This window comes from Brassica napus, chromosome C6 (assembly GCF_020379485.1).
Source record: "Brassica napus cultivar Da-Ae chromosome C6, Da-Ae, whole genome shotgun sequence".
Classification (NCBI taxonomy): domain Eukaryota; kingdom Viridiplantae; phylum Streptophyta; class Magnoliopsida; order Brassicales; family Brassicaceae; genus Brassica; species Brassica napus.
In genome coordinates, this window is record NC_063449.1 from 43,398,944 (window position 1) to 43,419,961 (window position 21,018).

The following is a 21,018-nucleotide window of genomic DNA, read 5'->3' on the forward strand; positions in this document are numbered from 1 at the left end:
CTTTGTTTGTTTGTTGTTGTAGTTTCCTATTTAATTTTGTTGTAATAAATGAATTTGGTGGTATTCAATCAACATTTTGATTTGAAATTGTTATACGGGAACTTCTTCCTAATCAAATCTTAAACTTGCGCTTGAAAAGTCTTCCTTCTCTTGTATACAATTAACTATCCACGCGTATTACAACCTGTTTCTTTTCACACTTCCTCAACACCCTTGCTTCTCCGTCCCACACGTCAATCATATGGACCTGCGTATTCTGTGGATTGGTTCTGAGACATTTCTTCAAAAATTATCAAATCTAAGTCTAAGCCTAAACCTATTTTTATCTAAAAACCTAAGCCAATTATGTAATTTAAACCTCTCCCTTATAATATTACTCACGCTTTTCCATTCTTTCTAATATTCTCATTTTCATATATTATGTAAAATACTCAGAAAATAAAGTGTAAACATATGTCAAAAAAGAAGTATAAATATATAGTCAGTGCATAATTTTGGTATGGCTAATTATCTGACCGATGTAATGGTTGTATTTCAAAATCACATGGTTACAAATTAAACTATAAGCAAGATTTTGGTGAACATTGATGGTCCATAGGGTCTATGTGACTATGTGGAAAGTGGCACAATTTATTCGGTTGTATTTGGTTTAGTAGCCTTCTAAGAGTTTCCAAAGTTTGCATGATGTCTAGACTGTAGTTAAAGTATACTTAGAAGGGATTCATTGCTCATAACTCCTCGAAACATGTGTTTTGGGTTTAACAAAACATATACATGAATCTTTAGAATGGGTTTTTGAGGACTTGATGAAATCTTTAATGAATGCATGAATCTTTTTTTTTTTTTTTTTGAATTTAGAAAAAGAAAGAAAAAAGATGTACAGAACTTAAAGTGATATTTGGGTTTATGTGGATGTGGAGAAAGAGACAAGAACATTTTCCATTGACGAAGACTTGGCCAATCAACGACGAGTTGACGCAAGACTAACCAAGTCAGTACGTTATAACTTCCTTCTATAAGAGAATTAGAGAAGCAGTGAAGCATACAACAGCATAACTCATTACGTTTACAACACAAACTCAAAAAGAGAAATGATGATTCGAAACCATCTTTGTATTATTACCATCTATTTCTCATTCCTAATCCACAGTACTCTTGCTTCTCCTAGGCTCCACTTTTGCCGCCACGACCAGAGGGATGCTCTTTTGGAATTCAGAAACGAGTTTCCTACTGCCGAGTCTTTTCCAAGTTCGTGGAACAAAAGCAGTGATTGTTGTTTTTGGGAGGGAGTCAAGTGCGATGATCAATCTGGCCAGGTTATATCACTCGACCTTTCTGGTAAATCTCTTAAAGGCTCTCTGAAAACCAACAGTAGCCTTTTCAAACTCCAATATCTTCGTGATTTAAGCCTTCGTGTTTGCAATCTCCAAGGAGAGATTCCTTCGTCACTAGGAAACCTTTCTCGTCTCACTCAAGTTGACCTTTCTTTTAATCAATTGGTAGGTGAGATTCCGATTTCAATCGGTAATCTAAACCAACTAAGATATCTTAAGCTTAAGTATAATCGTCTCAGAGGAGAGATTCCTTCTTCACTAGGAAACCTTTCTCATCTCACTCTAGTTGAGCTTCCTGATAATCAATTGGTAGGTGAGATTCCGATTTCAATCGGAAACCTCAAGGAACTAAGAATCATTTGGCTTGCCGATAACAAGTTATGTGGTAATATTCCGATTTCAGTCACTAATTTAACGAAGCTTTCCTATTTTGTCATCCGCTTGAATAACTTCACTTCCATGTTTCTTTAAGAGAGCTATTTCTGGAGAACAACAAATTCGAAGGAACTATTCCAGATGTGTTTGTCAATGCTACCAAGTTAGTATCATTGGACGTTAGTCACAACAATCTAGAAGGGAAGTTTCCAAAGTCATTGATCAATTGCAAATATTTGCGATTTGTGAACGTGGAAGGCAACCTAATCAAGGACAGGTTTCCATCGTGGTTGGGATCTCTACCATCATTACAAGTTCTCATCCTCAGATCAAACGAGTTCTACGGGCCGTTGTATCATGACCACATGTATATTGGGTTTCAGAGTTTGAGAGTCATTGATATATCAGACAATGACTTCACTGGAACTCTTCCACATTATTATTTTTTGAACTGGCGTGCAATGACCACGTCAACTGAAGAAAGTGAGGAGGAGTACATGGAAAATTTTGGCTATTATTCTCGTATGTATCAATCTATGGAAATGGTGAATAAAGGAGTAGAGACAACCTTTGAGCGGATTCGAAAAGACTTCATATCCATTGATTTTTCTGGAAACAGAATTTATGGCAAAATACCTGAATCTATTTCCTTTATGAAGGGATTGCGTCTTCTCAACTTGTCGGGAAATGCATTCACAGGTGGTATCCCGCAAGCCCTGGCAAATCTGACAAATCTCGAGACATTGGACCTCTCCAGTAATAAGCTGTCAGGTCAAATCCCTCAAGATCTTGGCAACCTCTCATTTCTATCATACATGAACTTCTCCCATAACTTTCTCCAAGGTCCAGTTCCACGAAGCACACAATTTCAAAGACAGAAGTGTTCTTCATTCTTGGATAACCCTGGACTCTACGGTTTCGAAGAAATCTGTCAAGAAAGCCATTTCCCCAGTAGTCCTACATCACATCAATCCGAGGAATTGTCAGAGGCAGAGGAAAAAATGTTCAGCTGGATTGCAGCTGCAATAGCCTTTGGACCTGGTTTATTCTGTGGATTGGTTATGGGACATATCTTCACTTCACACAATCAAGAATGGTTTACAGAAAAGTTTGGTCCAAGAAAAATCAGAGTCGTCACAAGTGCTCGTTAAGTCCATCTCTTGTAGTCTCTCTAATAAGCATTTCTAAGACTCATGTAGTCCAACATCTTCGTCGTATTTGTACTAAATTCTTTAGGTGTGTGTCCTCCAAAAGACTTATTCAGTTGTTTGTAATTTTCTCTGTAATAGTTTTGTAATAAACATGTTGGTGGTATTTAATGTATCTTGGCTTGAAAATGTACACATGAATTTCCTCCTACTCAAATCTTCAACTTGTCGCTGTCCAGTGAAAAAATCTTAGAATCTCTTAAATATAGAACTTATCAACTTTTAGGATCACAGGTTAGTTACTCGTACAATTTTATTTCTAAAAGACAGACGGTGAGATTCCGACATTAGAAATACAAGTCAACTTGAATTTTCTGTAACATTCATACTCTGACCTCTGCAACAAGTACATTCCAATCAATTTGTTTTTTCATAGGAATTGTGTTTACATAGCCCATAAAACTTCTTTTTCTTAAATACAGAACTTACTCTGCCCTACTGTGTTTCACTGGATTTCTCTTTTTTTTTTCAGACTTTACCCTACACTAAGAAGGTTGCTTACCCCCACACGTCAGTCATGCTATCTTTTCCCATAACGATTTTTTTCTTAAAAAAAGCAATGGAGAGATGCGGACATTTGAAAGGTAATTCAGTTCTATATTTAAGGAAAATCCGTATACATGAAAATAGCGCAACAGCCGAAGAAGGAAACAGAACAAAATTTACACAACTTGAAAACATGAAAGCTTGTAGTAAGGTTTATATGTGAAACTAATCCGGGAAGATGTTTATATAACATCTCCAATTTTCTGAATTTTTTTCTGTCACACAGAACATCAGTACATCAGGCACTCTCCACGTGTACCAAACACCAACCTCGGGAGCCTTTTGTCATAGTAGATCCACTAGGGATGTTTGTGAACCATTGGGCTTTGAGGTGCCGCCTCTACCTCTTCCCCTTCCTCTTCCCATTGCTGTCCAAGGCGGTGGCGTGAGTTTCATTGCAGGCTGACCGGTTCTGTTTGGACTGAATATGGAGCTGATGTCTGCTGGCTTCTGGTTATTGTTAGAACCGCTGGAGAAAGATGACACTCCTTGGTCCTGGCTTTGCTGGGGTGGTTGGAGCGAAGACAAGGAGGCATTGCTGAATGCCCAGTTGTCATTGCTAGCTGTCTGAAAAGGACTGCCGGCTGTTAAATTGTTGCTAAAACCAGATACGGTGCCATTGTTGAGACCGGTAGAAGCAACAGAAGCGCTGTTGTTGGTGCGTGGAGGCCAATTAGCAAAAGGGTCTAGTTCATCAAAACCCGGAGTAGATGATGTTCCTGTGTTTAGCTGTGTCTCATCAGCTATTGGTGGAGCAGTGAGGCTTGACAATTGTCTTGGAGGCCACTCAATATCCACTGGAGGGCATGTGGTTGGCGCTGTTGCCTTGTTTGGCAAAGGCTGTGACTGGTTTGAGGATTTGTTAAACTGATTGTTCGTGACTTGATGAGAAGACGCATGATTTGCAACAGCAGAATCTTTGCTCGAAGAACCCCAATCTTCATCCCAAGCTGGGCTGCTCTTAGCTGCAGAAGCAACCTTCTCAGGTGTTTGGTTTGATGATTGAAACTGGACTCCATTGGCAGCCGAATGAGGTTTCACCTCTGGGACTCCAGAATCACTCACTGTAACTCCTCTCTTTTCCTCTATTTTTCTGTTTCACGAAAGAAAGCAGAGATCATAGTAAGACAACAACACTATGCAGTGGTAAGGACGTGAACATTATTCCTAAGTACTGGATACCTGAGAATATCTTTGACAAATAGCATATATTTGGCGAACTGCTGGACGTTAAGTTGTTGGGCAGTGAGAAGCGGCATCATCAGGGTAAGCACATGTTCCGCTGTAAATTCAACTCCATACTACAGAACAATGACAGAGAAAGTGTGATGCTACCGCAGATAGAGAAGAGGGAAGTCAAGAGGTTCAAATCTCAAATATGAAGGTGAAATTTGAGCCTGTTTCCTACCTGTTTGAGAATTGCGTTTGCGATGGCAAGGGTACACATAAGGGTAGGTGCAGAACGATCAACAGCAGTACAACACTGAACTGTTTGCAGAATTTCAATAACAGCAGGTTTATCAAGCGTTTGAACCAGCTCTGCTAAGCAGAGCAAAGCATTTACTCTGACCTGAGCAACAAGTATATTCAAATCAAAACTTCATAAGATGACAGAATCTGTATATTAAAAGAAAATTAGGCTTAGATAATCAAACAAGTCATAACATACCGCAGCAACTGTAGTTTTAAGAGCCAAGCCATGTACGCGAGGCAAAATTGCTTCCTTCACAACCTGCAAAAGAAAAAGGAAACTTTAACTTAAAGAACTAATCTAGAGTTGAATGACAATACTCTGCCCAACCCGAAGATAAAACAAAATATTAAGCATCACCTGACCATCGAGTTGCTTAGCGACAGAGGTGGATTTTTTAAGAACTTCCTCCTGTATGCGGACATCATTATCATTGTAGGCCCGGAGAAGCAAAGGGAGGACATGTGATACAAGATGCTCGCTATCAGTCTGAAACATTGAACAAAAATATAAGCCAAGTAAGGATCTCACCCTGTAGCAATATAAAATAAGGGATAGTGATTTCAATGCATATATACAAATGGTATTCAAAAACAAAGAGCAGCCAGTCGAACTTCAATATGAAAGTTTTCAACCAGACTACCATAGATAAAACACAAGTCAGAAATAGATATCAAAAAGGATGTGTCTGACTAGAAAAACTGAAGCTAGTAATGTTTATGACAGAACAAAAGACTATGTAGAGATTATGTGCTGCGTTTACTAGTGCAAGTCATCTATTATGGAGAACCATACTTAACACAAAAATCCTTCATCCAATCAAAAGAACTTAAGGAGAAATAAACATGTGCAGGGTAAGAAAAACATAATGCAGTGATGCATACACATTGATCAATTTCACCTTGTTAGTAATAAGCTCTGCATGCTTTACAAGCAAGAGTAATGTATCTCCAGAAGCCGTACTGAGAACAGGAACAAGAGCTGGTAGTGTTATCAACTCAAAGTCATTCCTATCCTGCAAATGTCATTTTCAGATTGCAACAATTAAGCATTTAGTGAAATGCCAATATTGACTCTATTGATCAAAGACCATCGCTAAAAAGTCCAAAAAAATTTGTACAAAATGACAGGCTGAGAAATAACTATATAACAAAAAATACCATTTATATATTACAAGTAAAAACAATTGAGGGAGAACCTTTGGTCGTATACAATACAAGTATGTGAGAAGGAAAACTCGTTCTATCTAGAAACCAATGGCACCTATAAATCACAACAATCTAGTGAAGAAACCTATGGGACTCTGATTCACCGAATTTGAAATTACCTGAGACTGTGCTATAGTTAGAACCATTGGCAAGATGATTGGTTGCAAAACCAAATTCCTAAGTTCAGCACAAAGAGGTGGAAGCACCTACATGATAAAATCTGGTTCGCTTAGTTGATGCAAAGACAAATCACCTGATCATCAAATATTATTCTATCAAGACGCAAAAACAGCCATTAAAGTGACTACCTACCTTATACCGTAACACACGGGAATCAAAATCTTTCCACATATCTGATAACGCTTTTAAGAACTCGGACTTCTGCATGTTATCTCTTTCCTGCAATAAAAGGCAAAATTGTCCGAAAACGTTATCAGATGTGGAAATACATTTTCCATCACCAACGCACAGCCTGTATGAAAAAGGATTCGAAGTTTATATACGTACAAGCATGTGATCAAGAAAACGGAGAGCACGCAACCTAGCGTCGGTTCGAAAAAAACTAGATCCTGCAGAATGAGGGTTCAAGACAAACATGTTAGCAATAAATCAGGAAACCTCATCAAAATTATGCCCTCTTACCTGTGAAATCTAATGCTGTTGGTCTGTAGGCCTCGTTCATTGATAGCATCCTTTGCAAATCAGATACCAAGTCCGAGGGTATAGATGAGAAAGATTCATTTGTTATATAGTTCAACGTGTTCAGGTACTGCAAGAAATTTAAGAATAACCATAATCAACCGTGGAAACCTAAAGATTTATTTCAATTATACAAGATAACAGAAAGTACTCCTAAGACATCTAGCAATACACGACATATCAGACAGCTTAAAGTTACCATCTTGACATTGTTATTGCAGTCTAACAACGGTTTCCGAGCAACTAAATGGTAGGCCAGGCATCCAAAACTGAAAATGTCCGAAGAAACTCCAGCTGAAGGACTTTTGCTGCGCACTAGTTCAGGTGCAGTGTAATTTAGGGATGGCTGGACTGGCAGCATTGAATCCTCGACGTCATATTCCTGCACGTTCCATATCAAAAGACAACAGTCATCATACATAGGATAGGAAGTTATCTAACTTGTACAGCTGAATACAACAAAATATACAAGAGTCTAGTAAATGTAAACATTTCAAAGTTAACACTCACAGAATAGTGAAATGATTGCATGTTATCCAAATTCCCAGCATGTGCTGCTGAAATAGCAAAACCAAATCCGGCAAGCTTCCAAGAACCAGCTGAAGTAATAAGAACATTCTGCAAGGATGTTACAATACAATTCCACATGTTAATTAACCATAAACATACAACTTATAAGAAAACAAACAAGCATGCCTTTAAGAAAAAAGAAAAAAAGTAACCTCGGGAGATATGGCTCGATGGATGAGCTGGGCGTTATTGTGTAGAAAGTTCAGTGTCTCGGAAATCTGGAGCAGACCATGCTTCACCTCTAACAAGCTCATCTCCTACACAATTATAGCAAACAATAACCAATCACTCATTCTCTCATTACAGCAGTTGTCTCCAAGCCAAGGTTGACCTCAAATTAAGTTGCAATGACAGTAAGCAACATGATAAAACGGATACATGAAGCTAACATAGCACAAACAGCTTACCATTGACTTCAGATCTTTCGGCACATTAGCCACATTCTCCACATTCCGTAGCGCATTAGCCACAGAAGCAAAGAGCGGCTCCGTAACCAAAGCCATAGCATTCTTATTCTCATCGAGCGCCTGCACCACGTGTACCACACCAGGATGCCTCAACCTCACCAACTTCCCTGCATCAGCTCGAATCAGATCAAGAAACGCGTCTTCAGCTGCCTTAGATAGCCCAGCTCGGACACGAGACTCCGACAGAGCACGCTTGTCAAGCATCCAGACGCATACGGTGGGGTACTGCTGAGAACGCGTGGCGTCACGCGCTTTGGCTGCGTACAGCTTCCAAGCGAGGCCAGGACCAGCGGAACCGATCTGATCGAGAAGCTCGTAGTCCTGAAGAGCCTTCGGTCCCGTGACTTCCTGTACTGTGGTTTGCACCGTCTTCTCGATCACAGCCGCCGTTCTGGCCAGAGCTTGAGTAAACGTTTTCATGTTCAACGACATTTTTTGTCGGATTCCGACAATGTTAAAAAACGGTGATCCGACAAGAGATCTACAACAAAGCAGAAGTAAGAATACGTATCTAAATGGGAACGAGGAGGAAAACGATGGCGGATCGAAGATCAGATCGTCTTCTTCCTCCCCCACCTCTCTTGCCAACTTGTTTGTTTGATTTTTCTATTTCTATTTTCCTTTACTGCAACACACGTAACAGTCTTTTAAAATTCTTTAAAAAATAATTTTATTTATTTCCAGACCAGTCCTTGTCCTTGTCCTTGTCTTGAGATAGAAGTAACATTATGTCTCAATGTCGGCGATTACCAGTAGTCGTTACAAGAGCAGGAAGAATCTTTAAAATGGTGAAACCGATTCGAGTCTCTCACAAGAATCTCTTTCCCCAAAAGCTTAGACGCCAGTTTCATGAAGTTATGGCAATCAATGCATATCCTTATGTTCTTCATTATCTGTATCACATTCACAGCAACACCACCATCGTGTGATCTTCTTCTTCCCTCCATCACAGCAAAAGCTAATGCTAATTTCTCGCTGTGATGCAACAAATGCTCTTCCTTCTGTTCTTCCTCTTCTATATCTTGTAACGCTGACCTCATCTCTGGGACGTAACCCATCTCCTTTAACCGACCAATAAGCCTCTCGAGTTCCTTGTATATGGCTTCCCTGTCTGCGCGGCGGCGTCCTCCAGACGCGAATTCGTGAACTTTGTTTCCTATCTCAGTCCAGCTCAAGCCTGGTTCTTTCTTCACTCTCCATGTTTCCATCTCCTTTCTGCTTTTACCGGCTTCGTTGAAGCTACCTTCTGCACTGTATATGTTTGACATCTGGATGTAACTCAACGAGTTTGTTGGTTCTAGCTCTTTCAGTTTATCTGCCGCTAACTTACCTAAATGTGTGTTACCATGTTTCCTACACGAACCCAGTAGCGCGCTCCAAACTACGGCGTCTGGGACCATTGGCATCTGCTTGATAACTTCCTCTGCATCCGTAAAACGCTCAGCTCGACCCAGCATGTCGATCACACAAGCGTAGTGATTTAGCTGAGGAAGAGTTTCAGGTTCCTCAAACATGGATCTGAATATTTTCATTCCTTCTTCTACTCGTCCAGCGTGGCTGCAAGCCGAGAGAAGGGCTATAAAAGTCGCTGAATCGGGCTTGATGTCCATTTGCTGAAAGACTGGTAGAATCGAGTCTACTTGTCCGTGCAGCGAGTAAGCTTTGAGCATTGAGTTCCAGGACACAACATCCCTCGAATCCATATCGTCAAACACACGTTTGCACAAGTCAAGAGAGCCACATTTAGCATAAGCATGGATTAAAGAGTTGTTCAGCACTGTGTCCGCACCAAAACCACCTTTAATGACCTGAGCGTGTATAGTCAAAGCCTGTCGAGCAGTGACAAGTCCCGCGCAAGCTTTTAATACACTTGAGAAAGTATACCAGTCAGGACTCAGCTTCTCCTGACGCAACTGACCAAAGAGATGAATAGCCATCTCTGGATCATACACTGCAAACGCTGTTATAATCCCAGTCCAAGCAACAATATCTCTACAATGACTCATTTCCATAAAAAGCTTGTAGCAATCACTAAACTCTCCTAAAACTTCCGAATAAACTTTAACCAATGCAGTAGCCACTTCAGCCTGAGTCACAAACCCGGACTTCACACTCAGACAATGCAGCTGAAGGCAACACTTCGAAACCTCATCAGGAACCAAGTCAGAGCATTTATACAAAGAAGAACATACATTAAGCAATGTGGCGCGATCAAACCCCACTCCTTCACTACGCATCTGCATAAAAACACCAACAGACTCTTTCCCGAGATTGCAGCACTGAAAAGCTGCAATCATCGAGTTCCAAGCAACCAAATTCTTAAACTCCATGGCCTCAAACACAGTCCAAGCCTCGTATCCAGCTGCGCCGTCACGACCACACCTACCGTACATAGAGATAAGCGCATTCGCCACGTAAACCGAACAATGCAAACCCAGCTTCAAAGCAAGTCCGTGTACCTGCTTTCCAGCCTCGTACCGGCACGAAGTCAGCACGCTCGACACCGCAAACTCGTTAGGTAAACAGTGGGATAACATATCAGAGAAGAGACTAAACCCTTCTTCTTGCTCGTCCCCTTCCTTTGCATACCCTGTAATCAACGAAGTCCACGAAACCACGTTCCTCTCAGGCATTTCATCGAACACCTTACGCGCGTATAATACTTTCCCGCATTTCGTGTACATAGTGATGAGATGGTTCGCGAGGAAAAGATCTTGCGAATACGAACAGGGATGCGAGAGCATGTGGTGGTGTAAGGTAACGCCGTGACGGAGATTGCGTTGCTCTGCACATGCTTGGAACAGAGCGCCGTAAGCTTGGTGGGACTGAAGCTCGAGAGGCGCAGAATAGAACAATGAGAAAGCTCGCTGGAGATCGTTAGACCTTACTAACGTACGCAGTCTTTCAACGAGCTCGTGATTCAGTGGAGAAGGTGAAGCAGAGATAAAGCGCTTTAAGCTCCCGAAAGAGATTTGGGATACACTTGCAATCATCGACGTCCCAAGATTCTCTCACGGAAACATGATAAATGTATGTTAAGCAATAGAGGAGGAAGATGATCGGAGCTCCGGCGAAGTCGTTCCTACCGGGAAAGCCAAATAGTCCGACCCGTCGACGTGCCCGTTTTGACTAACTGTTAAAGACAACCCTCTCAACTTTTGCAATTAAGCTAAAAAAAGTTTATAAACTTGTATTTAAACCATTTTCAATCTTTATTTTTTTAAATTAGCTGTTTCATAGTATCATTTTGTCTTTTTTTTTTTCCAGTTACAAAAAAAAAAAAAACACTTTGCAGTTCTAATACAAATTACACTTATTTTCTTGTTACAATATACATATATTTCCATCGTTTTTTTAATTGGTGTGAAAAATGTCAAAATAATCGGACTGTTTTACGTGAGTTGAATTCGATTTTAACCGTTATATTTTCACGCATCTAAAATAGTTTAATTAACAAAAAACAATTAAATTAAAATAAATAAATTTGACAATAAAAAGAGTTTGAATGAAATTTCAAAATATCAGGTTTGTTTTATAAATTAAGGATTTTTGGCAGTTTTCTCTTCTAATTTATCAAAATTAGTTAAATTTTCCACATTGTGTTTCAAAACAAAAAAAAAAGTTAAATTTTCCATATAAATTTTGCTACAAAGCGACTGCTTGCACCAAAACCCTAAAAGTAATAGCGGCGACCTCAAGCTTTTTTTCTAGGTCAATCTCGCAGCTCTCTTCTTCTCCAAAGTCTCGTAACCATGGGACGGAAAGGAACCAGCAAAGATCTTCTTGAATTGGAACACAAGAATCCATCTTCTTCTTCCTCCTCTGCTATCGGTTCAGCACTTTTGATATCTAAGAAGCACAAGAAGAGGGAGAAGGAGGCTCCTCCTCCATCGAAGCCAACGATAGCTCCAGTTCCCAAAAGCGAGTTTCTCGACAAACTCAAAGGCTTTCTTGGAGTCATGGCGGAGGCCAACAAGAAACTTGAGCAAGAAGCAGAGGAAGGAAACTCCGAAGCTTTTGATCTCGAAGCACTTACTGGAGACGAGTCTCAAGTTATTGAGATGGATTTGATGCTCGGTGTTGCTGATCTCAACACGCCTGAAGCTGTCAGAGCTGCTGAAGCAGCTATTGCCGGTAATGGTTTGGTTAATGGAAGCAGCGATGATGAGAGTGATGGCGACGATGATGAGAGTGATAGCGACGATGAAGATGATGATGACAAGAAGAGCTCTAAAGGTGAAGAAAGTAGTGGAAAACGAGCCAAGATCGTTGAGCTCTCTTAAAATTATGTTTTTGATCTTCTCTCAAGTTCAATACTTTAATTTATATAAAACATTGCATAATCATATTCCATCAGTTGTGTTTTGTCGGAAAAAAAAAACACTTAAAAGTGGTCTCAAGTAACTTGCGAAAAGTGTGTATGTGATGGTCTTAGCTCTCTTCGTCGACGAGAAGTGTACAGCCGTCGTAGATTCCAGCGTCAAGTAATCTCGATGTCTCGTCATCGATTGGTGTAGGAAACGGCGAGCCCTGTAATGGAAATATAGAGCTGTTACATTGATGTGAACGTAACAGAGATACAAAACAGTCTCATAGATCTTTTCACGAACCTCTTCATGAAGAAATAATCTTAGCTTGATAGACCCGAGTTTGAACAAGTTCTCACATAAACTCTTTAGCTTCTTAACCTGTTCACAAACACCAATCGAAAGCATTTAACGACAATCTTCACAGTTTCGACTAAAAATTTTCAAGATAAGACTCGAGTAACAACCGTGATACTGCTTGGTAGCTTGTCTGTCAACGGAGGCTTCTCACCCATCGATGGACCAACGCATTTGAGAGTAATGGCTATACATGTAATAGCTTAAATCAGAGCAGCTTCTATAGTATCAATCAACCATGCATGAGAAAATTTTAATAAAGACATACAGATAAGTCCAGATGCTATATTCTTCGGGCGGGTGTTCTCAGCTGATGCCACTTCATCATCAAGTCCGTGTAGTTTCTTGAGTTCATTAAACCTAGCAATCACAAGCAGGGGAAACTTTCTAATATTAACTTCATTAATCTAAACCCTTTAAAATTCTATTTGTGAAGATTAGAATAAAGAAGATATATAGTTTTGAAAAATGTACCTAGGGTGAAGCAGCTCAATCTCCTCGGGCTTGTTATTGAACTTTGACATCACCATTCGGACATACCTGTGATTATCCAAAATAGAAGTAATAATATTCCTACTGCTAAAATCAAACAAGAAGATCGACCAAGACGAGAAGAGTTAAACATTTACCGGATCTCAGATTCCTTCTTCTCACGAGCTCTGACCTGACAATAAAAACAAATAGATTCAGATTTAATAGAGCAGTGAAAGTAGAAAGGTAACAATATGTTAAATAATGATTAAGGAACTTGTTCTACCTCACTCCCGTTCAGCACTTGTACTTTCGTCAACCGTGCAACGAGAACATATCTAGGGACACCGTCTCTAGCAAGATCAGTTATTGGGTTATCCGAAAGCCTGATGTCCTATTACTTGAAGAGACATGTTCAGTTAAAGTATATGAATTTAATAGTCCTATTAGTCGTAAACTAGTAAATCAATGCTTATGCTTGAACTATTAGAGTATCACAGAACAGAAGATCAGTACCACCAACTTAGGAAACACATTCAGTGCGTCTATCGAGGCCAGATCACCAATGTTGTTAGCTCCTGAAAATAAAAATGCAATGAGGTTAGACAAATGGCTAAATTTCATAGAAGGGGATATAACACTTGGAAGTGATTACCTAGAAGGAGACAACGCAGACTTGGAAACGGGTCGCTGATTTTCTTTGGTGATTCATTGTCATTAAAGATGCGTGAAAGCTTATTCTTGTTCAGGTAAAGGTGCTCCAAGCTGAGAAGTAACATTCATATTGCTAAGTTTTTAAACAAGGATGTGCAATGTGTATTATCCATCAACTACAAGTAGAAGATAAATTATTTATTACTGACCATGGAAGTTGAGATAGCTTTAATACTTCACTCCACTCGGAGATACAGTTATCCTCCAAGTTGAGAAGCCGCAGAGAATTAAATGCTTGGTCCTCTGAGGATGATGCTGACTGCAACAAAAAAAAAGTTCACAGTTTACAACCTGAACTGAACGTAAAATGTAATTCAAGTATCGTCTACAAAGAAATGTTTTACAATATAGAACATTACCGTTATGGAAGATATCATGTTTCCCATCAAATGCAACTCCTCAAGTGCAGGTAACGAGGGCCTAAGTTTTTCAACCTGCTCCATTATAGTAAGCGCCATAAAAGTTAAAAACTGGCGAATGGTGCTCAACTAGTTCATCTGAGAAGAATCATAGATCACCTGAGTCCAGCTCAGACCAGTATTATTTAGAACCAAAACACGGATGTTTTTCAACTGCGGCAGAGAGTTAACCTCACTTGACAAAGAGTTGTAAGACAAATTAAGCGTGGTAAGTGCTGGTAACTTTTCACAGAGAGCACAAATTTCCTGTAAGCCAGAAACAAATTATCAAACCATAAACTGTAAAGGAATAATCTTTTTGCTGATATGTTACAATCATATACCTCCCAGTCAGAAATCAAGTTTCCAGTCAAGTCCAGAAGCTTCAAATCTAGAACAGAGGAAGCAAACGAAATAAGTAATATTACAAAAGGGTGTTTTAACTGAAAGAAAGATTGAATCTTACTGGGTAAAACTGAGCCCAACTCAGATGAAACACCAAGAGAGCTAACACCAAGAAAAGGAAGAGAAGCACTAGTAAGCTCGTCAAGGCGACTTAACTTATCCTGGATCTTGTCCCCTCCCAAAAGCTGAATCGAAACACGATTGTTCTTCGCAGACAGAACATACATTTCATCTAACAACAACAAAGATAACATTAGATCAGAACCAACCATGTAAAATAATAAGCCTATGCATTACCTTCTTCGTCTTTACTCGAAGTGGTTTGGTATCTAAGCTCCAACGCTTGAAGCAGATTGATTCCACGGCTAAGCTTCTCGGATCGAACAAAGGAGGCAGAGGTCTGCGAACGGCCGTTAAAATAGAAAACGCCGTTAAATGTTCCGTCGTGTTTCCCATCGCCGTCATTATCCCAATCAACGCCGATCCAGGCCCCTGAGTACCCTTCCACGCCTCCGACGTACTTCACCGTGCCCACTCGCCGCGGATCGTTGAGCGAGTGGACTCGCCGCCCGATTTCAAATGACTCGGTGCTTGACTCGCCGCTCATTTCGATAATTACGATCGGATAACTCGCCGGAAAGTCAACCTGGACGTCGGATTTAGTACAAACCGTACAATGTCACTGTAACCTCGCGGAGCGACCAAGGAGTGTTCGGAGTTCGGACATTGGCTTTTCTCACGGGGAAGTGATAATGGGCTTCCGACAAAGGTAGGTTGACATTTATTGGGCTTATGAAATATATTGGGCTTAAGAAAGCCCACATGATTAAGAGAAAACGATTTTCGCGCCGACAGACAAGTACTACGAATAGTCAAAGGAGATCATAAGTCCACGAAGGACTTGTGTTTTGGATTAAACTACTAGATTAAGACTTAAGCACACGCAGACAGGGGAGTCCAGCTGCAACTCACCATTTATATTATAAGTCTACTAAATTAGGAATCCAGCTGCAACTCACCACCGCTTCATATTCATGTATACATCTCTCTTTCTCTCCATGGTCGTCTTTAGGAAGCCCAATCACCATCTTCCGTTGTTGAAAACCATACTTTTTTTTTCTAGGAAAAAAGTTAGTAGCAAATTAAATTTTACTCTAATGTATCAAGAAGGTATGTGCTGGTTGTGTAATGAGTCAAAGCTTACATCATTGAATCTTTTTACTAAGAGGAAAGTTTTGAGGTTTGATACATTGTTTTCCCTCAACGCGTAAAACCCCATCCGTAGTGCTTATGCTGAGGATGCCACATAATACAAACTACTAAGGAAAAACAAACAACAAACAACAAAAGGGAAAGGAAAAACATCCATCGGATTTGGATAACTGTTTTCGATTTGATAAGAGTATTTTTTATAACTACACCTTTTATCAAATCAGATAAATAAGACAAAGATGAAGTCGGTGGTCTAAAGTCCCACCTTTTTTGTTAATAAAGTTTTTTTATTTTTCTTATTGAAAACTCATCTGCTCTGTCTCCTTTCACCTTAACGTTTTATCTGCTGTCTTTCCCGAAAGACACAAAACGTTTCTCCTTTTCAGATCAAGACCATTCCCTCCTACGCTCCCTTGTAAAGCAAATAGTTATGTGATTGATTATTACCATATCTTTCCAATTTTTTTTACAAAAAAAAAATATATATATCTTTCCAATTAAACAGAAACAAAACTTCACTGAACTATTATCAATGGAACCTGAAATGAATTTGGGTGTCAAATTGATTATTTTTAAAAAACAGAAACAAAATTTATTCAAACCCGAAATATTATTAACAAACCCAATCCAATTATAAATATACTGAATACTCCATATGTTTCAAAATAATACATAGTTTTTTGTATTTTTATATTTCCTATATTTTTAAACAAATAAAACTTTAAAAATGTAATTAATGTTTTTGAACTTCACAATTTCTCATTATTAGTTGACAGAAATTGCATTGGAAATATGAAAAATATATCTTTTTGAAACAATTTTTTTCTCTATAATATGTATATTTTTGAAACGGAAAGAGTATGAAGTATTATTAATAACTCAAAATAAATTTGTATCCAAAATAAATTTTAAACGAAGATCAAATATATCTAAACTCGAGGTATTATAAACTGAAACCAATCCAAGCATATATATATAAAATCCAAATGAAATTTAAAAATGGAACTGAGAAACCTGAGCTGAACCCAAACAGATATTCAGAAATCCAAACCTAGTTCAGGTGCCACAAAATAAAAGATTACAAAAGATTTTTTCTGTTTTTGAATGGGACCCCTAGAGAGTTTGGGAATTTATTTTGTTACAAAAAGAAGAGGAAACTGCCAGTGAATTTATTATTCTCGTTGAATTGACTCCGGAAGAGTGTACATGAACCAATGAACTTTGACATTTGTTTGAGGATAAATCCACTTTCTCCACCAACCATTAGCATCACAAGGTTATGGAATGTATCGCATGAGGGTCCACAGGTGATGCAACAAAACCGCGTCTTCTATAGCAAAAATCCAAACTCATCCACTCTCTACTACTTCCTTTTATTCACTACACTTCTTTTCAATATTAAACACACAATCCAGATTCTGACTCCTCCCTTTAGATTCTCATTATTATAATCATGATATTACTATTTAAGTGAATCTACAGTATCTCCATTTGAGATAGAACACTTGTTAAACCCACACACCACCTCTGAAGTTTCCTGGAAGCTGCACTTACAGAAGCCTTGAGATATTATAAAAACATGTACACGCTTTATCTGCTGTTTTGATATGATACTAATCCACACCTTTAAATATAACTGCAGACTTTGTTAACATTCCAACATCATAATCCAAGCAGACAAATTACAAAAAAGGTCTTTGCTTCTGTGTGTGTTATGTCTGGTCTTAGTAATTCCAGTAACAATGCGCGATATGATGGTCAAGCCGGTATACCCTCTGTCTACAGAGGAGTCCGTAAGAGGAAATGGGGCAAATGGGTGTCTGAAATCCGCGAACCGGGGACCAAGAACCGTATCTGGCTAGGTAGTTTCGAGACTCCTGAAATGGCTGCAACCGCCTATGACGTTGCAGCATTCCATTTCAGGGGAGGAGAGGCTCGTCTCAACTTCCCTGAGCTCGTCGGCAGCCTGCCACGTCCTGCAGACTCGAGCTCGGACAGCATTCGCATGGCGGCTCATGAGGCAGCACTCTGTCTCAGAACAGAACCGGTGGAGTCAGCCATGCATGTGGACACTTCGAGCTCTTCCAACGCAGGTCCAACGATGGTCAGGCTCTCGCCCAGAGAAATTCAAGCGATCAACGAGTCAACTTTGGGGTCTCCTACCATGTCGATGCATTCAACAGATGACTACTCAATGGGGTTTGCTAATTATATGGGGATGAGTGCTTGGGATACATACCATACTGACTCTCTTTGGGACGCTTAAAACCACGAGAGTTTCTACAGCTCAATATTGAGTTCATAACAGCTTAAGTTACTAGCCTAGAATGCTTAAGTATTAGGGTTTAGTTTCTAGAATCAAGAACAAGGGTTGTTGATTCTGACGTTATAGCAAAGAATAAAGTTTATCTGAGTTATGGAGGGAAGGACACTTGTATTCTTCAAAAGGAACAGATGAGCTTGATGGGTCCCAGATATGGACCTCTTCACCAATAGTTTCAAATTAAATAGTTTGTTACTAATATGACACACAGCTTCTATTTAATAAGCTGTGTTAAAGATTGTGAGGTGTGACTAATTTTTTATTTTTTATTTATTTTCAGTTGTTTATTACCTATTTTGCTTATGTAATTCAATATGAATTGTAGTTTAGTAACCTGGATTTGGTTTGGTATATGTATGGATTCCTGAAAACTATAATATATTTTTTTATTCTAACTAATCTTATGAAAAGAAAATCTACTTTTCATTACTGCATGACTTTTTTACAAATTGATCAAGTTGTAGTTCTTCCATTTTCAAAACCAGTACATACAATAACCCAAGCTATTGCAAAAAAAAAAAAAAAAAAAAACAGAATATACTCTTTAAGAAATCGTTGAAGTGCAACTTACATTATGCCTTAAGAGAAGCAAAGTAGATATCTGCTCTTCAGTCAAATTTGTAGGGATGATGAAGAACTCATGATCGCAAGTCTTTGCGCCTCTTCAACACGACCAACCCGATTGAGAAGTTCTATAACCATTGAATACTGATCTTCTGATGGCTGCAATTTGTAGGTCTGGTGCATTAAGTGGAAGAAGCGGCAAGCTTCATCAGCAAATCCGGCTCGACTGCAAATAGATAAAACTGCTGTAAAGGTGAAGGCGTTGGGAGTAAACCCTTCTGATCTCATTTGCTCAAAGCAGTTCACTGCATCTCGAAGGCGTCCATTGCATTCATAGGCTTCTATAATGGCGGTCCATGTCAGAGAGCCCTTGACAACAACAGAATCAAAAGAGAAATTAGCACTTTTGAGATCTCCACATTGTCCATACATCTTGATGATTCTTGCAGAAACAAAAGGGATCGACTCGAATTCTTTCTTCAGGATGTGTCCATGAATCTCCTTCCCTAGCTTTAATGCTTTGAGCTCACTGCAAACAGTCAAAACCCTACCCATTGTGACAGAATCTGGCCTGTGTTTCGATAACAGCATTGATCTGAACACTTCGATCCCTGCCCTTAAATCCCCTGTTACCACATAGCAGTCAATCATAGCCGTCCATGCTTTCACATTCCTTTGCTCCAACCTGTCAAAGAGTCTGGCAGGATACTCTGGGACTCCGCACTTTGAGTACATCACCATCAAGGAAGTGACTAACGAAACATTTGGCAAGTAGAGTTTCTTTAAAGCATAACAATGGATCTCTTTTCCTTGCTTTACAGCTCTCAGCTCTGCACAAACAGGAAGAACAGTAGCAATTGTAACAACGTCTGGCTTAAACCCTTCTTGCTGCATCCAGACAATAGACCTCAAAGCTTGATCAAATCTTCCGTTGGCTGCGTATCCAGACATCAGTGCAGTCCAAGAAATAGCATTCCTCTGTTTAGAGCCATAGAACACCCGTCTCCCAGAGACCATATCCCCACACTTGCAGTAAAAATCAATCAAACCAGAGTGAACAAACGGCTGCTCCACGTAATTCTTCGATTTCAACACATGCGCATGGACCTCCTTGCCCAGTTTCAGTCCCTTAACATCCCCAAGAACAGGAAGAATCGTTGTAATTATAACAGAGTTTGGATAAATCCCTTCTCGACTTATCATCATCCTAAACAACCCCAATGCTTCCCACTGCCTTTTGTTGTGAGCCAATCCAGCAATCATTGCACCCCAAGCAACTATATCCCTCTCTTCAATCTCATCAAACACTCTACGCGCAAGCCCCACTTTCCCACATTTGAAATACATATCAACAACCGAAGTCTTGAGAAAATCACTACTAAACAAACCGTTCTTAACCGCAAGAGCATGCGTCTTCAACCCCTGCCTCAAAGCAGACGCGCCAGCAAAGCTCTTAAACACGTTAGACAAACTATACACATTCAAATCAACCCCTTGCTCTCTCATCTCCGCAAACGTAGAAACAACATCCTTATACCTCCTCTTCCCAGATATCACCGTCCCTCTAAGCAGCGCGTTCCAAGAATAAACATTCGAGCTAGAACTTTCGTCGAACACCTTCTGCGCATCCTCGATCGAACCGCAAGCAGTGTACAAATGCACGAGCTTCGTCCCAAGGAACTCGCTTTTCTCCAACCCATTAATCCTTATATGAACGTGGACCTGCTTGCCGTGAATCAGCGACTTCCGGCGAACACAGGCGGCTAAAAGCGCGGAGAAAGTCGTCGCGTTTACGGGGATCCCTCTCTGTTCGAGATAGTCGAGGATGGTGAGAGCGTCGTCGAGTTTGTTCTTTCTAGCTAGGTTTTGGATGGCTCTGTGGATGATGTGTGGGTTTTTGGAGTGGAGAGGGAGGGAAGAAGGGAAGGCGTCTCTCTCCCGGAAAGGTTTGGGCTTTTTGGATGGGGGAGTTGATGAAGGGCGTCTGGTTCTGATGGGTCTAGCCGGAGATTTCGTCGGAGGTCTGTCTTTGAAGGAAGGGTGAGGACGGTGGTTGAGGCTGGAGGTCAATGTAAGGGACGGGAAGTCTCGGAATCCGAGAGACGACACTACTTCCATGGTGATACTCGCCGCTTGCTTAAGCTGTGGTCGTTAGTATTTATACCATTCACTATTTAATAAATGAAAATTAGTATAATAATAGATTTTCCCATCAAAATATTACACAAAAAAAATTCAACAATAGTATTTATTAAAACTAAAAAAAAAACTAAACTATTTTCTCTTAATAGTACATTTGAATTTTTTACTTCACTTTATTTAATTGAAATTAGTGAAATTAATTTTCTTTCTCATACAATTTTTATTTTAAATGTAAAATCTTTATGAA

General features: G+C 39.7%; 6 protein-coding genes and 1 pseudogene across 6 annotated transcripts; 3 read left to right on the forward strand and 4 right to left on the reverse strand.

Moving 5' to 3' along the window:
* Positions 1-1,023: 1,023 nt before the first annotated feature.
* LOC106402829 lies at positions 1,024-3,023 on the forward strand (annotated as a pseudogene).
* A 470-nt stretch (positions 3,024-3,493) lies between these two features.
* On the reverse strand, positions 3,494-8,570 carry LOC106406437 (SCY1-like protein 2 A). The gene is made up of 14 exons (XM_013847107.3): positions 7,819-8,570; positions 7,564-7,668; positions 7,352-7,459; positions 7,041-7,223; positions 6,785-6,911; positions 6,650-6,711; positions 6,455-6,541; positions 6,262-6,348; positions 5,836-5,949; positions 5,295-5,423; positions 5,133-5,195; positions 4,872-5,033; positions 4,646-4,764; positions 3,494-4,556 (listed from the first exon to the last, which is right to left on the reverse strand). The coding sequence occupies exons 1-14, from the start codon at positions 8,308-8,310 to the stop codon at positions 3,749-3,751; spliced, it is 2,646 nt and encodes an 881-aa protein (XP_013702561.1). The 5' UTR covers positions 8,311-8,570; the 3' UTR covers positions 3,494-3,748.
* On the reverse strand, positions 8,532-11,051 carry LOC106406438 (pentatricopeptide repeat-containing protein At1g71420-like). The gene has a single exon (XM_013847109.3). It carries the CDS (start codon positions 10,869-10,871, stop codon positions 8,625-8,627), a length of 2,247 nt encoding a protein of 748 aa, XP_013702563.3. The 5' UTR covers positions 10,872-11,051; the 3' UTR covers positions 8,532-8,624.
* A 471-nt stretch (positions 11,052-11,522) lies between these two features.
* BNAC06G32540D (NOP protein chaperone 1) lies at positions 11,523-12,234 on the forward strand. Its single transcript, XM_013847264.3, has one exon. The coding sequence runs from the start codon at positions 11,631-11,633 to the stop codon at positions 12,159-12,161; it is 531 nt and encodes a 176-aa protein (XP_013702718.1). The 5' UTR covers positions 11,523-11,630; the 3' UTR covers positions 12,162-12,234.
* LOC106406569 (tubulin-folding cofactor E) lies at positions 12,125-15,285 on the reverse strand. Its single transcript, XM_013847262.3, has 15 exons — positions 14,828-15,285; positions 14,592-14,762; positions 14,470-14,516; positions 14,246-14,392; positions 14,087-14,161; positions 13,877-13,986; positions 13,669-13,778; positions 13,530-13,591; positions 13,300-13,407; positions 13,172-13,206; positions 13,017-13,082; positions 12,811-12,902; positions 12,653-12,729; positions 12,489-12,566; positions 12,125-12,408 (listed from the first exon to the last, which is right to left on the reverse strand). The coding sequence occupies exons 1-15, from the start codon at positions 15,135-15,137 to the stop codon at positions 12,310-12,312; spliced, it is 1,587 nt and encodes a 528-aa protein (XP_013702716.1). The 5' UTR covers positions 15,138-15,285; the 3' UTR covers positions 12,125-12,309.
* A 1,856-nt stretch (positions 15,286-17,141) lies between these two features.
* LOC106406680 (ethylene-responsive transcription factor ERF021-like) lies at positions 17,142-18,460 on the forward strand. The gene has a single exon (XM_013847383.3). The coding sequence runs from the start codon at positions 17,457-17,459 to the stop codon at positions 18,006-18,008; it is 552 nt and encodes a 183-aa protein (XP_013702837.1). The 5' UTR covers positions 17,142-17,456; the 3' UTR covers positions 18,009-18,460.
* A 9-nt stretch (positions 18,461-18,469) lies between these two features.
* Positions 18,470-20,790, reverse strand: LOC106406679 (pentatricopeptide repeat-containing protein At1g71460, chloroplastic-like). Its single transcript, XM_013847382.3, has one exon. The coding sequence runs from the start codon at positions 20,745-20,747 to the stop codon at positions 18,678-18,680; it is 2,070 nt and encodes a 689-aa protein (XP_013702836.2). The 5' UTR covers positions 20,748-20,790; the 3' UTR covers positions 18,470-18,677.
* Between the last annotated feature and the right edge of the window lie 228 nt (positions 20,791-21,018).

What these genes read in the sequence shown, in the direction of transcription:
- BNAC06G32540D (XM_013847264.3), top strand. Translation starts at nt 11,631, where the DNA reads ATGGGACGGAAAGGAACCAGCAAAGATCTTCTTGAATTGGAACACAAG.
- LOC106406569 (XM_013847262.3), bottom strand. Translation starts at nt 15,137, where the DNA reads ATGAGCGGCGAGTCAAGCACCGAGTCATTTGAAATCGGGCGGCGAGTC. An exon ending in TCTGCGTTGTCTCCTTCTAG is followed by an intron (nt 13,592 to 13,668) that starts GTAATCACTTCC and finishes TTTTATTTTCAG; the next exon opens with GAGCTAACAACATTGGTGAT. An exon ending in AGCTACCAAGCAGTATCACG is followed by an intron (nt 12,567 to 12,652) that starts GTTGTTACTCGA and finishes GTTTGTGAACAG; the next exon opens with GTTAAGAAGCTAAAGAGTTT.
- LOC106406680 (XM_013847383.3), top strand. Translation starts at nt 17,457, where the DNA reads ATGTCTGGTCTTAGTAATTCCAGTAACAATGCGCGATATGATGGTCAA.
- LOC106406437 (XM_013847107.3), bottom strand. Translation starts at nt 8,310, where the DNA reads ATGTCGTTGAACATGAAAACGTTTACTCAAGCTCTGGCCAGAACGGCG. An exon ending in AACAGCATTAGATTTCACAG is followed by an intron (nt 6,712 to 6,784) that starts GTAAGAGGGCAT and finishes CTCATTCTGCAG; the next exon opens with GATCTAGTTTTTTTCGAACC. An exon ending in CTAAGCAACTCGATGGTCAG is followed by an intron (nt 5,196 to 5,294) that starts GTGATGCTTAAT and finishes TTTCTTTTGCAG; the next exon opens with GTTGTGAAGGAAGCAATTTT.
- LOC106406438 (XM_013847109.3), bottom strand. Translation starts at nt 10,871, where the DNA reads ATGATTGCAAGTGTATCCCAAATCTCTTTCGGGAGCTTAAAGCGCTTT.
- LOC106406679 (XM_013847382.3), bottom strand. Translation starts at nt 20,747, where the DNA reads ATGGAAGTAGTGTCGTCTCTCGGATTCCGAGACTTCCCGTCCCTTACA.